Below are 15756 nucleotides of genomic sequence, written 5' to 3' on the forward strand. Positions count from 1 at the left end.
GGTATGTTCAATTCTGTCCCAAAAGGAGGTGGAAGAAAGTTGTTGAAGTGTGAAAAGGACACTGTGGGGGTGTCGTGCCTCCCTCGCAACAATCAGCCCTCTCTCATCTCCTCCTATGGTCCATAATGCATCACTGCTGGAGAGCATGGCTCCCTCTGGTGCGAGCTGTGTGAAGTCTCGCTCAGCAGCTGAGGAAAAACAAATAGCTGGCCTCAGCAGTACAGGGCCTCAGTGTGTTAGGCTGCAAGGTCTTAGACTTGAGAGAATTAAGTCTCTCTGTGTCTCTATGATCGACTCCTCACATTCCTGGATTCAGACAAGCCATGGCCCGCAGTAAACACAGGAGGCAAAGCAGAGGGCAACCTTCCTAATATAACATATATGAAGGGCTTTAGTACAAACTGCTACGAAACCAGTCAAAACTAAAAAAACATGGAGGATCCTTTGGTTTATAAAATTAATGAAGAACTTACATCAGACCTTTGCTCCAGTTGTAATATAACATTAAAAAAAACAGTCTCATGACGAATACCCAGAAGTTGGTGTCAGCATTAATAAGCAGCAGTTTGTCACTGTTTGAACATTTACACTTTAACACATTAAAAAGAGGAAATGGTGATCATTGACCGTGTCATTTTAACACTAGCTGAACCACTCCATTCGTCAATTCAACATCCAAGGGCCAACTCAACCTCATTTTCGACAACAGCCGTCAGGGCGGTGGCATGAACCTGAGTCTAAATGTGTACACATATTATACTGTGTTTGGCTTTGGCCAGCAGCACAGAGGGTCGACAAGATGGTAGAGTAGCGTCTCGTAGCGAGCCGGCCAAAGAGCCAGGCAAAATATGATGGCAAAGCAAGTTTCGCCAACCTCTGCAGCTGCTGCTGCCAAAAGCATCATGGCCAACGCCACCCCCCCTGGCACCCTGCTGGCATCTGTGGTATCCAGAAGCTGTGGTTTTCCAGTGGAAATGTGATAGGGCCAAGTCACCATCTTGGGCTGCTGGAAGAATGTGAGTAGCCTCACATACACCTGGTGTGGCCAAGAGGGGCTCCCTGTTGGGGACAGCAGACGAGGCTGTGTGCCTGAGCAGTCATAACGTGCACAGAGAAGATATGAAATTTGTGTGAATGTGTTGAGTTTAAAGTGGGAGACAGATCAGTTTTGATTGTCCCTTGATGCTACAGCACAAAGTGTGGACTCCTAGTTAGTACGCAAGCCAAGTGTTTAGAGCCGCCTTTAAATCTTGAATGGTTAAAACAGGAAGTAGAGGTTAGAGAAGTGCATGGGTTTAAGCACATCACTTCCTAGATTTTATCGTTTTGACACTCATTTTCTCTCATTCATCTTTTTTTAAGTCAGGGTCACAAAGACGCCGGAAACACATTTTCCCATTTCTCCCATGCTTCCTGTTTTCATTCCTCTTTTTTAATCACTGTGGTTTCCATTGTGGCCTAACTATCACTGAGGTTGTTTCATACAAGTTGCACGATGACTTGATGTCATATTTAAAAGTCTTCCGGGGGTGGGGGTGGGGGGGGGGGGGGGGGGGGTGTCACCAGTGATGGATTAGAGCCAAAATGCTTGCAGCAAAGATGCATCTATTATGAAAGATTATTTCTATTAACACAGCCTTTGGCACCACCACTTGTGGTGTTTCAGCATGCAGGCTAAAGAAAGAGAAAGGTCACATTTTCTATTGTGACTTGTGGAAATCCAAGTCATGTGGTGACTCCTTATTTCCAGTGTCAGCCCCCAGATTTTTTGTTTTAAGATTCCCTGAAATCTGTAGTGTGTGTGTGTGTGTGTCATCAGTGTGTGTCTGTCTGTGTGTTTGTTTCAGCTGTCTGACCACCAAGTCCTCCCAGAGTAGCTAACACTGTCTTGTGTGGTACAGTCAGCAGTTAAAACACATTCCATGGCTTCACACATTTCTTCCTTTTGGTTTTGTCTGTCTGCACGACTTCCCCCTGTCACCAGTGTCACAAAGGCCGCCCAGGGATAAAGTGCAAGCCTTGATCTGTCAGAAGGACGTATTGTTGCAGTGTGATGTATGGTTGAGATGGAATAGGAGGAGGATTGTAACTACAAGGGAGGATGTTTGGTGGTCATGCGTTTTTCCGGGTAGAGACAGCAAACCAAGATGCTTCAGTGTAGCACTACCTCCCATGGCCAACTTATTCAGTGCTGTTGGCCCCCTCAGTATGCAAGTACCTACAGCTTCTCTGAAAACAGTATTGGTGTTTCCAGTAGTCACACATTGAAGTCATTAAAGTTTCTCGAATAAAGCCCATGGGGCTTGGCATGGGATCCGAACTGCAGCTCTAAAGAGCAGCAGAGACGGGGGGAGAATATCTTTTAAGAAGGGAAGGCGTGCATTCTTGCGGTAAGACACAGGCAGTTCCTTTACATGTACTGCGCTTTACTTAATTTTCTCACAGGAATTGAGATTTTATGACCAATGAGGCACATGTTGTTGGGAAGATTTTGTGTGTGTGTGTGTCTGTGTGTGTGTGTTTGAAAGAGAGAGAGAGAGAGAGCTAGCTAGTGTGCACACGCCCATGTTAGCGGCCAACCTCTGGTGGAGATTAAGGGACAGACGCTGGTCGGGTTTCCTCCACGTCAGACCCGTTGCTGGGGGAAACAGTCTCCCAGAGGCACCAAGCACAGATCAATCCAAGCTCCTCAACATCAAATCAGTCTTCATGGATCGTGACCAAGGAAACTCTCTTGAGCTAATCATCAGTAGATGCTGGAGAACTCCAAATAAAATATATGTCAAGGCAGGAATTAGTTCATGTAGACTTCATTTATCAGCAAAACCCATAGAGTCTGAGTCATATAGTCAGTGATCCTCTAATGTCATAGATTTTTAGTCCTCTCTTAAAGAGATTGTACTTGTAAAGAAATCCTATATGTACAGCATTTTTAACCAGTTACCAGTTTAGAAAGTTGGGTTTCCCTAACCCTAACCCTGACACAATGCATGTCTCACCCTTTAATGTGTCATGCTATTTGACCTTTGACACTGCGACCTTTCGTGAGTGAAATCTCAGTTCTAATTTGACCGAGGCCCAGCGGCACCAGAGGCTATAACACAGACTCAAACTGTGGCCCATCAGGTCTAAATTAGCTGTGAATTTCTAAGGAATGTTTACCAGCTCCGCAAGTTGTACACTTTCAGCCATCCCTGCGGCCATGGGGCGCCCTCAGTCATGTTATGCCATGTGTGCATGTGTAGCACTCAGGGCAAGCATCTTGGCTTCAGTTGTGTTGCAGTATTTCACCACCAGAGAGCAGTGTCAACCCCCTCCACAGACTGTCTGACAGGAACATTCACATCAGTCTGTAGTCAGTCAGTCACAGTCGTATCTGTCTGAAATGACTGTCATTGCTGTTCCTCACCCTACAACAGTCTGAACTCTCTCTGCAGACTCCTGCTAACAACCCATTCAGCACCCCTCTGACTGAGCCCCCCTCCTCTTCCCCACTCCCCCCCCTCCCCAGTGAGTTGCTCTCTGTTCATGCACTGCCCTGTCCCCTCTGTCAACCCTCCATCAGGGAAGGATATGAGGGCTCAGCACTGTTGAGAGGCTCCTCTCCCAGGTGGATTCTCAGATTGCCGCCACAGCCTTTGATGGTGAAAGGCGAGCTGGCCAGGTCTCAGATGGATCCCCCGCAGGCAGGCAGGCACACAGACTGGCTCTCGTTAAAAAAGCACCACCTTTGTGTTCCCACAGGAGGTGGATGTAATTAACATAGCTTTAGTACTACCTGTGTTTTCAGCCGCTGTTGTCAAGGCTACCTCTGTTTGGCTTTTGTGTGTGTGTGTGTGTTTTGGAATGACAGAGTTGGGGGGATAGATGGGTGGTTGGGGGTAGTGGTCTGCAGTGCACGGGTGTGCGTGCTTTTGCATATGTGTGTACGTGCACGTGAGCTCTATAGGGTTGGTGTTCGGTGCACAACCCTGGTGGACTGATGTAATTCTTGGGTCCGCACCGTGTCTGTGCTCAGCCTTGGCAGTAGCTGGAGCTGCTAAAGAGTCTTTGGTTATTTAAAACCCCAGGCCTACACTGCCCAGGGGCCCCTCTGCTGCCACACCAGGGGCCCCTGTTTCTCAAGCACTGACTACAGTTTTCAGATTTCTCTTGTTAATCGTGATGATCGTTGTAGAAGCTAATTTCCCCTCTGAGCAGCATTGGTGCTGTATTATTTTATGCGGACGTAATGCTTGATGAAACAACATGTAACAGTTCTACTCATCTGTGGAAAAAGTAGGTGAGAACATCTGCTGAGGGTTTTTGTGCTAAAAGTCATGTTTTGCCCAATGACTCACGTAGATGTTTGTTCTCATGTTCCATCATAAAGTCTTACTTTCTTTGACTGACACATTTCTGCCTATATGATGATTTATCATGACGATAAATGATGATTGTTTTCCAAGTGTCTAACCCAAAAATAGGGTTAATGAATCCTCTGCTATGTCTAAAATGACACGTTGCTGTTAGATAAAGTTTCACTGACTGATTTGATTTGGCAAATAGAGACACTTCCTGTCTCCCTATTAGCAGATTAAAATGGATATAGCTTTTCTTACAGCTGGTTCCTCCTCTCTTGTTGCTTTGCAGGATGTTCTCAAAGAGTGTCAGGAGCAGATCGAGCGTGTGTTGGTGAGCAGCCTGCGCGAGGGGCGGCAGCAGCAACAGCAGCAGCAGCAGACACAGAGAGGCCCCAGCGGCAAAGGTCTGGACGAGCTGGATCAATCCTCCACCCCAACAGACGTCCGTGATGTCAACTTGTGAACCACCAGAGGGCATCACTGCACAGGATTTACAAAAAAAAAAAAGCATAATGAAAAAAACCTCAATTTTCTTAAAAGCAGAAAAAAAGAACAAAAGAACAAAAAATGTTAAAAACACAAGCCCTTTAAAAGAAAAAGAACAATGCTTGCTAGTTTTTTGTAGATTTTCTGTTCTTCAAGTCAAAAACACCTGCCCACAAAATAGATTTTCTATGATGTTCTAGTCTAAAAGCAACAAATTTGAGTCAAGAAGAAGCTCTGTGGTGCCTTGGATATACAGAAGGGAAGCCAATCATATTTGCATTCTGCCTTTGATTGTATAGTATGATCTTTAAGTTATATTTTAACCATAGCTTGATAATGAGGCTGTTATGGTAGAAGTTGTGGAATCCATTCAGAAAATGCATACATGGGGTCACAATGGGGCTTAAGTTTTTTTTTCTCTATTAGTATTATCACTATTACATTCGTGGCTAGTGTGAGAGAGGACACATGTTCGAGCTCCTCGACCGGCAGAAGGTCCACACGTGAGACAGACAGAGGAAGCCGTGAGAACATTATGCTAAAAGTTGGTGGATCCCAATTCCAGGGAAGAGATGAGATTGTAATAATTATTAGTAGTATTAGTAATTATTATTATTATTATTAATATTATTATTGGACATATTTTGGAACCGAGTCGTAGAAATCAATAAGCTCCTTTTTTCAGGCTGCTTGTGTGTGTCAGTTTGTAGGTGCAGTGTGCAACCGTGTGCTTGTTTGTACGTGAGTGTGCCAGTTTGCATGCATGCCTGTGCCTGTGCCTGTGCCTGTGAGTTTGTGTGTGTGTGTGTGTGTGTGTGTGTGTGTGTGTGTGTGTGTGTGTGTGTGTGTGTGTGTGTGTGTGTGTGTGAATGCTACATGTGATCCTGTATCTATATTAGCAGTGTGCATCCTACGGCGTGAGGCACTTAAGCAAAGTCAAGTCGTAGACTTACAGTTCTATCTTAAAAGACTATGGAGCAAGCTGAGGCTACACGTACTTTGTCCATCAGTATAACAGGGCATCTATGCTATATCACTGCCTTCATGCATTAACAGTGTATCATGGTTCATTGTTGGCCAACAATAAACTCATGTGCATGGACTATAAGTGAGAGAGAAAAAGATTTAGTGAAGGAGGACATGGGTGAAGGGACTTTCACTTAGAGCCCCTTATCGTTATAATTTTTCCTGAGGTGTCTCACCTCAGACTCAGAGGTCACGTGAGGTGTTTGTTTATTACTGCCATTCTGTCTATAGAATATTACAGAGACTTCATTCTTTTCACTTTGTTACAATATGGTGTTTCCTTAGTTGTGAAAGGCTGCTTTGAGTCTGGACCGAGGAGTAATGACCTCTTGCATGTGCAGCATGTGTGGCACATGTAAAAAAAAAAGGGGAGAGGACAATGTCACGACGAAGGAAATGCTTTTTAAAGTCTGGAGGACGTTGGACTCCTCTGTATTAATTGGCAGGGAGGAAACAGGGTGTGGGGCGTGGAAAGAATTAGAAAGACAGGGACAGTTTGCAACTAAGAAGTCACTGTGGAACTGTGGAGATGCACATCAGTGCCCTCCACAGGACGGTAGAGCAGGGAGGATTTTAGTGGTGCAGGAGCATGCTGCTGTGTAGGAGACGTGGATGATGTACAGCCACTGGCTGGAAGATGATAATGAACAAAAGACACCCAAAGGCCTCACAATAAAACTTTGAAAATCTGCATATTTGGGTGGAACTAACATTCATGTCTCATAATTGATGTCTTCAATGACACAGCTATGTCAAGACATATGCTCTAGGTTTCCATTTACACAGAAAATAAATGAGGAACTAAGACTGTATACTGCCAGATCATGTGAGGATGAACTCTCTTGGGGGGTGGGGTGAGGTTGGGGGGGTGGGGGGTTGTAGAGGAGTACAGGATGATAATATACTGTCAATGCATCTAGAGTCCCACGTAGGGTTGATTTCAATGGCAAAGCACTTTGAGAACATGCTCCCCAGGAGATACGTAAAATGAAATGTGTTGGGTGGTGATTGGAGGTGAATGGATGTTTTTTTTTTTTTTTTTTCCTTGTTAGCCTTTTCTTTGGTTTACTTTGTAGGGCTGGTTTCCCAATCGTCAGACATACCCTTTGTCAAGCAAGCGTCAAATTAAAATGGCTTTCCACGCGTTGCGACGAGAGGACATTCCGATCAAAAAAACATTCCTACCCAAGTCAAGTGAAAGTTGATAGGGAGTCTGACCGTTGCAGAGAATTTGAACAAGGACAAAATGCCAGCATAAATTGGAAAATGCCTACACAAAGAGTTCACTGATCCATGGGTTCTGTTTGATTTTCTTTTACTTTGTCAAGAAATGAAATATTTGTTTTTACTTGAATTTTTCTTTTTATTTATCTGCATCACAGCCACAGACAGTCACACAGGGCAGCGATGAGCTACAGGAAAGGGTGGTTGTAACATCCAATATTTGCACATGTTCTTCAGAGGGCAACATTTTTAAGACAGAGCAAGGCCTTTGCTCTAAACCACCTTAACCGATGTGTGTTGCAGTGGTTGGTCAGTTTTGTTTTAGTTTTTTTTTTTTTGGTTTTATTTTATGGTGCTGGCTTTTGTAGTTCAGGCTGATTGTCTGTTAGTGAACACATCAGTCCCCTTGTGAGCTTTGCTGCTTCAAATCATTGGCAAGGGGGGTGGGGAGGGGGGTTCATCAGCCAGACAGACATCAGCACAAAACAAGAGACAGATTTTTTTTTTTCTTCTTTGTTTTGTTTTAATGGGACACATGGCTTTGCCACAGCAAGGTGTCTTTGACTTAATGCTTGAGTTTTGTTTTGTTTTTTTCATGACAGTATGTGACTTTGCTGAGTGTATGTTTGTCAGACTGAAGAAAAATGTGGGGATCTAATGTTTTAGTGATGTTTTTCAGTAAAACTGGGCAAAGTAATGATATATTTGCCAAAACATCCCTGTATGAATATTTGATATGACCCCTTCATTTTGCCTCTGTTTGCCTGATGTAAGCTCTCTCCCAAACTTAATGGTTGTGATTTTCTTTCCTGCAATTTATTGTTGCATGTTATATATTGAGACCACCTTTACAATTTGTGTTTGATATATGTTATTGGGTGACCAGACCCGGAAAAGGGGTTTTCTAAGATTTAGAGATACTGTATTCCAAAGTGAAGAGAGGACAGAGGAGGAGGTGTGAAGACATCAAGAAAAAAGTGTCAATATTTTTATTGAGTTATTGTTGTCTTTTTGCGCTGCTAAAAGCTATGAATTTGTTTCATTTATACAAAAAAATAACATTACCTAGTTGTGATGTGTCACTTGAGTGTGCTGCTATTTTATAAACATTTGTATTATAATATAATTATTTTACTGCTTAAGAGATACATTCAGAAAAACGAAGTAGATGGTGATAGAAGAACATGAAATGAGTACTCGACTGGAAATGTTCTTTGTACAGTTTGACAGTTTGCTTAGATAGCATGTCTCCTTTCCCCCTTTTTTTATCTATTTTGCTCTCCTTCTTCAGTCACATTCTGCATCAGTGGTATTTCCTATACCTCAGGATTACTGGACAAAATAAAATACACAAATCCATCACCTATACCTCTGCAGTTAGGGAGCCTGGAACGGCGGAGAAAGAATACAGTGGGGGTGAAAAAAAAAAAAAGCAACGACATTTTTGTGGATGAGTCCCACTGTTTTAGTGGGGAAATAATTTGCTCAGTACGGTGGGAAACAGGAAATATGCAAGGCTTCCACTTGGACTTAACCTATACTGGAGGGGGGGCACGACAACACTGCAACATTTTCTTGGAGTTTTAATACCGTAGATAGTTCAAGCATGTCCATTTCTGTTCATGTTGGTGCTACATCTGATTTGTTGTTTGTGAGAGAGGGAAAAAACAGCATTCCTGTGATGGCCAAAGTACAGTTTCTTGCTTTATACAACCACAATCACTCTGAATGTCAGTAAACATGGATTCTGTATGTGAGAAAGATATGTTTTGGTCTGAAATATTGTGTGTGCGCACCATTGTAACTGCCGCAAAATAATGGGTTGAGCTACACCTGTCAGGTCCAACCATAAATATTCTGATATCTGGAAGTTTCAATGGTGCAGATTTCCCTTTGAGTTGCCTCCCCTCCACTATAACTCATATCATGTACCTCAAATGTCTGTTGCACAACCTCTGTTCAATAAACTTCTGCTTTAAAGGGTGTGACACCACATCAGCTCACTATTTCCCACGCCTGTGTTCCTTTTCAGCTGTGTGCCTTCAATTGTTTGGTGATCAGTGGATTAGTTTGTATATGTTTTTGTGTGTGTGTGTGTGTGTGTGTGTGTGTGTGTGTGTGTGTGTGTGTGTGTGAGAGTGTGAGTGAGAGAGAGAGAGAGAGAGAGAGAGTCAGCAATGAAACTATAGAGCAAAGTTCAGCTTGTGCCACTTAATTACAGGGATAATATTTTGTCCTCCAGCCAGTTAAGGAGACCAGTTATAAACACTCCCCACCAATGTTCACCAGAAAAAATCAGATATTGATATTTCACGTCTTCCATCAAAAGCTAAGATAATAAAGTGTTATATATGTAAATATTTTAAAGCCCTGATGACTACTGTGTGATGGGGAACTCATCGACAACTCCATAAATCTACTTACAGCACATTTAAGCCAGAAACCCAAACAGACAGCCGGCCTCCTCCACTAACCCTGGTCTGACCAGAGGAAAAGGTCTGGAGAAAAGACCTGTGTGGTCTTGTAAAGCGTCAACCTCTGCCATCTAGTGGCTACATCCTAAAACAGCAAAATCATAAATGGTGACATTTTCTTTTTACCAATAATGATTCACTCATTCAGTGTAATACAACAACCCTGCTACTGTCAGTGGTCTTTAGTTTCACCGTTTTATTGAGGAGTTGAGTCAGCTTGATGGTCATTTTGGAGGAGGTTGCTTGTTGAGCTGTTCAGTTGTTGTGGACGAAATACTATAAATAACTATTTTTAGATGTAGTATATTTACTTTATTTTTATATTAGAACTCCATTCTGGAGTAATTCTGTTAGGAAATACTGGTTGAAACCTTCCTGTGCTGGAAGAGAGAGAGGTTGATGTAAATAAATAGAAGCCAGTAGAATTTAACCATTGAATTGATCCCAGGTGTGTTTTTATTCAGCCAATCAGAGGAGGGGGTGAAGTCACCTGTGGTTCAGCCTGATGTGGGGGAACAACCACCTGTGAAATGACTCATTACCGTGACAGCTCGTGTGAAGGCGTCGGTCCGTGCGTCGGCCTGGTTTCCTGTGGACGTCAGGCGCGCGCTGTGCGTCGGTTTCGGGCTTTTTTTTGAAGCTGCCGGTCACTTGGTGCGGTTCTCCTCTGCCGGAGACTTCCCGAGCATGAAAGCACTAAGACTTGGACTAACTCTTGTTCGACAGTAAGTGGATTTCACACCCACACAGGCTGCGTGTCGTGACGCTGCCCGTCGCCCTCATTTTACCATTTTAGGACCTGACTAAGTTTGGATGAAGCAATAAAACACCGATTGAAAGTTCACGGGGATAGTTTGTATTTATTCGAGGAAAACTGATAGTAAACAGCTCATTCTCGTAGTTTATTACGACTTTAAAACCAGTTACCTGACTGGAGTCTGTATTCAGCTTCAGCTCGATTGGAGCTGCGCCGCCCGGCCGGTGTCTCGGTGCTTTACTGACGGGCTCAGAGCGTCGTGGCGGGGGGCCGGTGGTCTCTGTGCCCGGTGTAGTTCCAGCATTAGTGCTCAGGCTGGTTACCGGAGCGTCACGGTTCACAATAGACAAGGACAGTTTCACATGCAGCTAACAGGGATTCGTGAGCCCTTTCCAGCTCTCCCCAAGGCTACTGCATGGGCACTTGTCCAGGCTGTGGACACTGCAGTTCCTCATCGTGACCACCAGAGGGATGAATGGATGAATGGATGAATCAATAAGTATCGTGTTGACTTGGTCACACACAATCTGTCAAACATAACTTGATTTAATAGGTTAGAATTTCTTGGTTTTAAGAACAGATTTTTGTAGCTGTGAAATCCTTTTTTCCTCTCATGATTTTTTTGGGATCACTCTTTGCACCATTCAGAGTGAATAAAATCATTTCCTTCAGAAGGGTTCACATCAGTGCAAAGATGAATTCTACAACTAAAACTACATAATTGTGGGTGTTGGATAACACAGGAGATCAAATAGTTAAGTCAGCTCTCACAAAACTAATCAGCTTAAGCATCTGCAACAATTTTTTGACATTAGTAATCAAGCAAAAGTGCAAGCATCCTTAGGACTTTCTACTTTGCTTTGTACATGTATTTAATTGTAAATTAAACATCTTTGGGTTTTGGAGAGAAAATAAATTAGAAGACGTTACCTTGGGCTGCAGGAAACCGGCAAAGGCTTTTTATTTTTTATTTTTTTTGTTATTGTCTGGTGTTTTATGGACTAACTTAATCAAAACAATAACCGAGCACAGCCACTGTGAGACAGACAGGAGCTCACATAATTTGGAAAGTATAATGACTCATGCCAGAAACCTGTCCCCCCCCCCAACCATCAATAGCAGTTTTGAACATCCATCCTGCTGAAAGGTCACTGAGCAAAACATTTCTGCAGGGGTCACACATCGTTGTGTATATCTGATGATAGGCATGAAATCAGGTTCATGACAGCTGAACAGTAGATTCTTTGAGCTTCTTTCACTGTTGATGACATTAACTCCTGTGCTTTGACACTGATGAATAATTTCCATCCTCCAGTGGGGAAACGCAGTACAACAAAGAAGGCCTCCTACAAGGTGAGTAAGAGAATGATTCAAGATATCTGGACTAAGATATTAAGAAAATCAAATCACTCTTTTTGTACATACATACTTTAATCGTCTTCCTCCACTTAGGTCAGGCTATAGACTCCCCTCTGTCTGAGACTGGGCTACAGCAGGCCGAGGCTGCAGGCCAGTACCTGACGGATGTCAAGTTCACCAACGTGTTTGTCAGTGATATGCTGCGGGCCCGGCAGGTACCGTGTTGCAGTGGGAGCAAGATGAAAAATGAATTAAGGATTTATTTACTGTTTGATTGGGTCTAAAACACTACAGACTTTCTAATGGACATTAAACCACTTAACAAATCAAGGAACTCATAGAAACTTTATAAAACATTCCCTCTTCCTGTGTTGTGTCAGATAATCCCTCAGTGTCTGATGAGATGGTTGTGTTTGATTTCTTCCAGACTGCAGAAACAATAATGAAACACAACAGCAGTTGCTCTGGTCTACAAATGGCATGTGACCCTTTACTTAAAGAGATAGTGAGTGACACTTCCTCTGTGTGATGTTACAACTTCATAGCTAGATATTTTCTCTCTAAAACATTTTCTGAATCCATATTAACAGATAACCCGAGTTATTCAGTGAGTGACTTGCTGTCTTTCAGAGCTTTGGAATAGCAGAGGGTGGACGGGTGCAGGATGTGAAAGAGATGGCCAAGGCAGCCGGTCAGTCGTTTCCAGGCTTCACGCCTCCAAAGGGGGAGACTCAGGAGCAGGTGAGGCTGGAGTAACAGCTTCTCCGTCAGAGCATTTATTTTATTATGTGTATCTCTCCCTGTCTTTTCCCACATGTATTTGTTTCTCTCTCTCTTCCAGAGTTAGTTGCTACATTTTCACAAAATTGCTTGGATTACGATCACACTCTGCACGTGGCACGAACAGTACTGTACTTAAGCTAGAATTTATTTATTAATTTACTAACTTCCATACAGATTAATAATCCCATGCTGGAAACTGCATCTGAATTTGAAATACAGCATCTTTGCATCTTCGTGTTGCATGAACATTTAAAGCCAAATATACAGAGAACTATAAAACCACAGGTCTGTCAATTTATCCTTAAACAAAGAGCTATTAGTTGTTTTTATTGGTCATCTAATTATTCTAGTGTCCATAAAAAATATATTACGTAGCATCCATAGTGGCAGTTTGGCAGATAAGTAGTTCTCATAAGCCGTCATTCTGCAGTAAGTCAGCAACAACACATCAACACCTCAGTTCATTTTATGTGCAACTGGTCTTAAATAAGGTTTCTTTTACTATGGGCACATACAGCATAACATTGATAGTGTTGAATTAGTTACAGGTGAAAAATCTGAAAAAAATCAACAATTCAGGTTCTCAAATTCAACAGTCTTTGGTTTTTGAGTTGCAAAACAGCTATTTATCAATCACTAAAATTATTGAAATTGATATGAAATGAACTAGAAATCACACCAGCCACGACACCTGCCAACATGTTGACGTACACAGTAGTTATTACTACATTACTACTACACTACATTAGTACATGGGTCAGACCACACCCGTCTTCACACCCAAACCTTCAGTTTGATCTCAACTACACACCTGTAAAGTTTCATGACTGTCTTCCATGGTTTGATGCTATCGCGGTGACAAAATCTCTCCAGACGTATGAACACCTCCCAAAATACTCAAAGCCCCCAGTACTGTAGTTCCCACTACAGCAGGAGCTTCCAGGACCACATTTTGCCATAACAACACACACACAGACTCATATGGTCAAAACTATCACAGCTTAACTGCAGTGGCTGCTAATGACAATAATGATAATAATAATGCCAAAATAAAATCGGTATGCACATTTCCGTCCACCCATGGACACAGCCACAGTGCTCTGATGCAGTGCACACATGATGCCACTAGGTGGCAGAAAACACTCATCTCCTCAGTCACCCACTTTCTCTGCAAGGATGTAACATGCTATGTCATGGCCTCTTTGCATCCACATGATTGTTTCTTATGTATCTGCCAGAGCACCTGGTGTGAATGGTCGTGGGGGGGGGGGGGGTCAAAGTACATGTGCTCGTCACTGCCGCTGATTAAAAAGTCACCACTTAGCTTTGTGTTATTTGTGTTAAAGGCTGTGTGGGAGGAAACTGGAGGGGGGTGTGGGGGTGTGGGGAGGGCGTTCTATTTCAAAGATACTTCGTCAGGCTTCATGTATTGGATCTTGGCTTGGACCTTAACTCTGTTCCAACCGCGTACGTGACCGGCACATGATGGTGATGATGATGCACATATACAAAGATAGATTTGACGTAAGCACAAAACGACCCAATCCAAGTCAGCGAGAGGCCTCCCTCCCTGCTTTCCTAAACAAGTTACCGGTTGTTGTGTCAGGATGAAACTGGATGTTGACGTGTGTGTTTTCGACGGGAAGGGTTCTGACTATGTTCTGCTGTTATGAATACAACACCCTTTAACTTTTATGCCTCACAGCTGCATGTGATCACATTTCCACGACGTGCATTATACTGTTGGTGCAGAGAGAAAACAAAAGAGAAGCAGCTTATAACAGACTTTTGCTCTGTTCAGGTCAAGGAACGGGTCAAAGAGTTCATGGAGAAAATGCTCCAGCAAATTGGGGAAGAACACTGGCATCAGAGAGGGGAGGATGAAACCTCCGTAACTGCTCCACCAGAAATGTCTCCTGTGGAGGGGAAGCCAGACGATGGGGTCAGGGGCGTCCCAGTCCATGCTCTGGTCGTCACCCACGGAGCCTACATGTGTGTGGCAGTGCGCCACTTTGTGGAGGAGTTGCACTGCTCTTTGCCTCAGGGTTCTGACAAAGCACATATGTTCTCTTTAAGTCCGAACACAGGACTCTGTCGGTTTCTACTGACCCTGAGAAAAGAAGACGACAGGTTCAGATTGTCGGGGATCCGATGTGTGTTCGTGCACAGGGGGGGCCATGTTAAACAGTAGGAGCAGAGAGAGCTAGATGACAGGAAGGAAGACTGAGGTTTTGAAGAATGCAACTAAGAGACAGTGGCAGACAAAAGTGAGAAGTACAGCAAGAAAAAAAACCGCTGAGACTTAATACTTAAAATGTTGTTTATTTATTATTTGGAGCTCAGTCACCTGACATGCAGCTCATTCAAATTCTGAAACTGAAATTTTGCCTTTTTTTTTTTTTTTTTTTTTTTTTGTTCATTCTAAGTATAACAATCTAATTATCAAAGAAAACAATCTTAGGTCAAGTATTAGTGACTGTTAATTATTGTATAGTTTACCAGTGGCAGAATCCTTAAGCAAATAACATATTATAAAATAATTACATAAATCTAATTCAGAATTAAAATTACTTGAATATGAAGTATATGATAAACATAATGCATTTTCATCATTTTATACAGTGGCCTACAAAAAAAAATGTTGTATATTGAGGATTTTAATGCGGTTTCATGGTTTGAGCTCCTTCATTTAACCTCACATAGTTTGTGTTGCAGGACGATGTCATCATTACTTTGTTACTGCCTGGTTGTTCATTACTGTAAAAGTGAGCAGTTTTGTGCTCTAATGAGTCTGAGTTTCTATATTTATCCTCTGGGAGATGATAGATTTTACGCAGGAACACAGCAGAACGGCAACAGTGTTGACTTTGTGGAAATCAGTGACTTTTTCATTGTGAATTAACACTTTGCTCAACAAGGACAAACGCACACAAATACCTCATGTGTTGTACTTTAGCATGTGTGCAGTTTCTCTCCGCTGTAGCTTTTCACTCCGACCCCAGTGCAAAACAAAACAGTTTATAAAGGAAAAACATCACTTCTTTGATACCATTCTGTACGATCAAGAGAATGTGTGAAATTGACTATGGGAAAAAACATTTAACACATTCAGTTGCTGTTGTTCAATGAGAATAATGCTGTTAGACTTGAGCAAACTAGAGTCTGTCTCTTGAATAAGAAGCTGCTGCATGTTTCTATGTCATGGTTTTATTTGTGGAGAGTTGACAACAGCAAGACAAGATGTCGTTTCCTGATAAAACTCCCTAAAAACACACTTTCACTCTACATTGATTCTCATTTGTTC

At 42.7% G+C, this 15756-nt stretch overlaps 2 protein-coding genes across 3 annotated transcripts in view; both read left to right on the top strand.

Moving 5' to 3' along the window:
* ccnd2a (cyclin D2, a) overlaps positions 1-9085 on the top strand; it is a 94462-nt gene extending 85377 nt beyond the window's left edge. For both annotated transcript variants that reach the window (XM_071458248.1, XM_071458240.1), the window contains one exon: positions 4633-9085. In XM_071458248.1, the coding sequence (XP_071314349.1) occupies positions 4633-4806 (174 nt within the window). In that variant the 3' untranslated portion in view covers positions 4807-9085. The remainder of the gene's footprint in view (positions 1-4632) is intronic.
* A 964-nt stretch (positions 9086-10049) lies between these two features.
* On the top strand, positions 10050-15726 carry tigara (TP53 induced glycolysis regulatory phosphatase a). The gene is made up of 6 exons (XM_071458260.1): positions 10050-10278; positions 11626-11663; positions 11763-11884; positions 12097-12174; positions 12300-12410; positions 14254-15726. The coding sequence occupies exons 1-6, from the start codon at positions 10241-10243 to the stop codon at positions 14641-14643; spliced, it is 777 nt and encodes a 258-aa protein (XP_071314361.1). The 5' UTR covers positions 10050-10240; the 3' UTR covers positions 14644-15726.
* Positions 15727-15756: the final 30 nt, after the last annotated feature.

This window comes from Trachinotus anak, unplaced genomic scaffold, assembly GCF_046630095.1.
Source record: "Trachinotus anak isolate AG129_WGS33_773 ecotype Australia unplaced genomic scaffold, CSIRO_AGI_Tana_v1 ptg000002l, whole genome shotgun sequence".
Classification (NCBI taxonomy): Eukaryota; Metazoa; Chordata; class Actinopteri; order Carangiformes; family Carangidae; genus Trachinotus; species Trachinotus anak.

Excerpts from the sequence above, each read along its gene's own strand:
- tigara (XM_071458260.1), top strand. The coding sequence starts at position 10,241 with ATGAAAGCACTAAGACTTGGACTAACTCTTGTTCGACA. Across the intron at positions 11,885-12,096 it reads ATATGCTGCGGGCCCGGCAG|ACTGCAGAAACAATAATGAA; the intron begins GTACCGTGTTGC and ends GATTTCTTCCAG. Across the intron at positions 12,175-12,299 it reads ACCCTTTACTTAAAGAGATA|AGCTTTGGAATAGCAGAGGG; the intron begins GTGAGTGACACT and ends GCTGTCTTTCAG.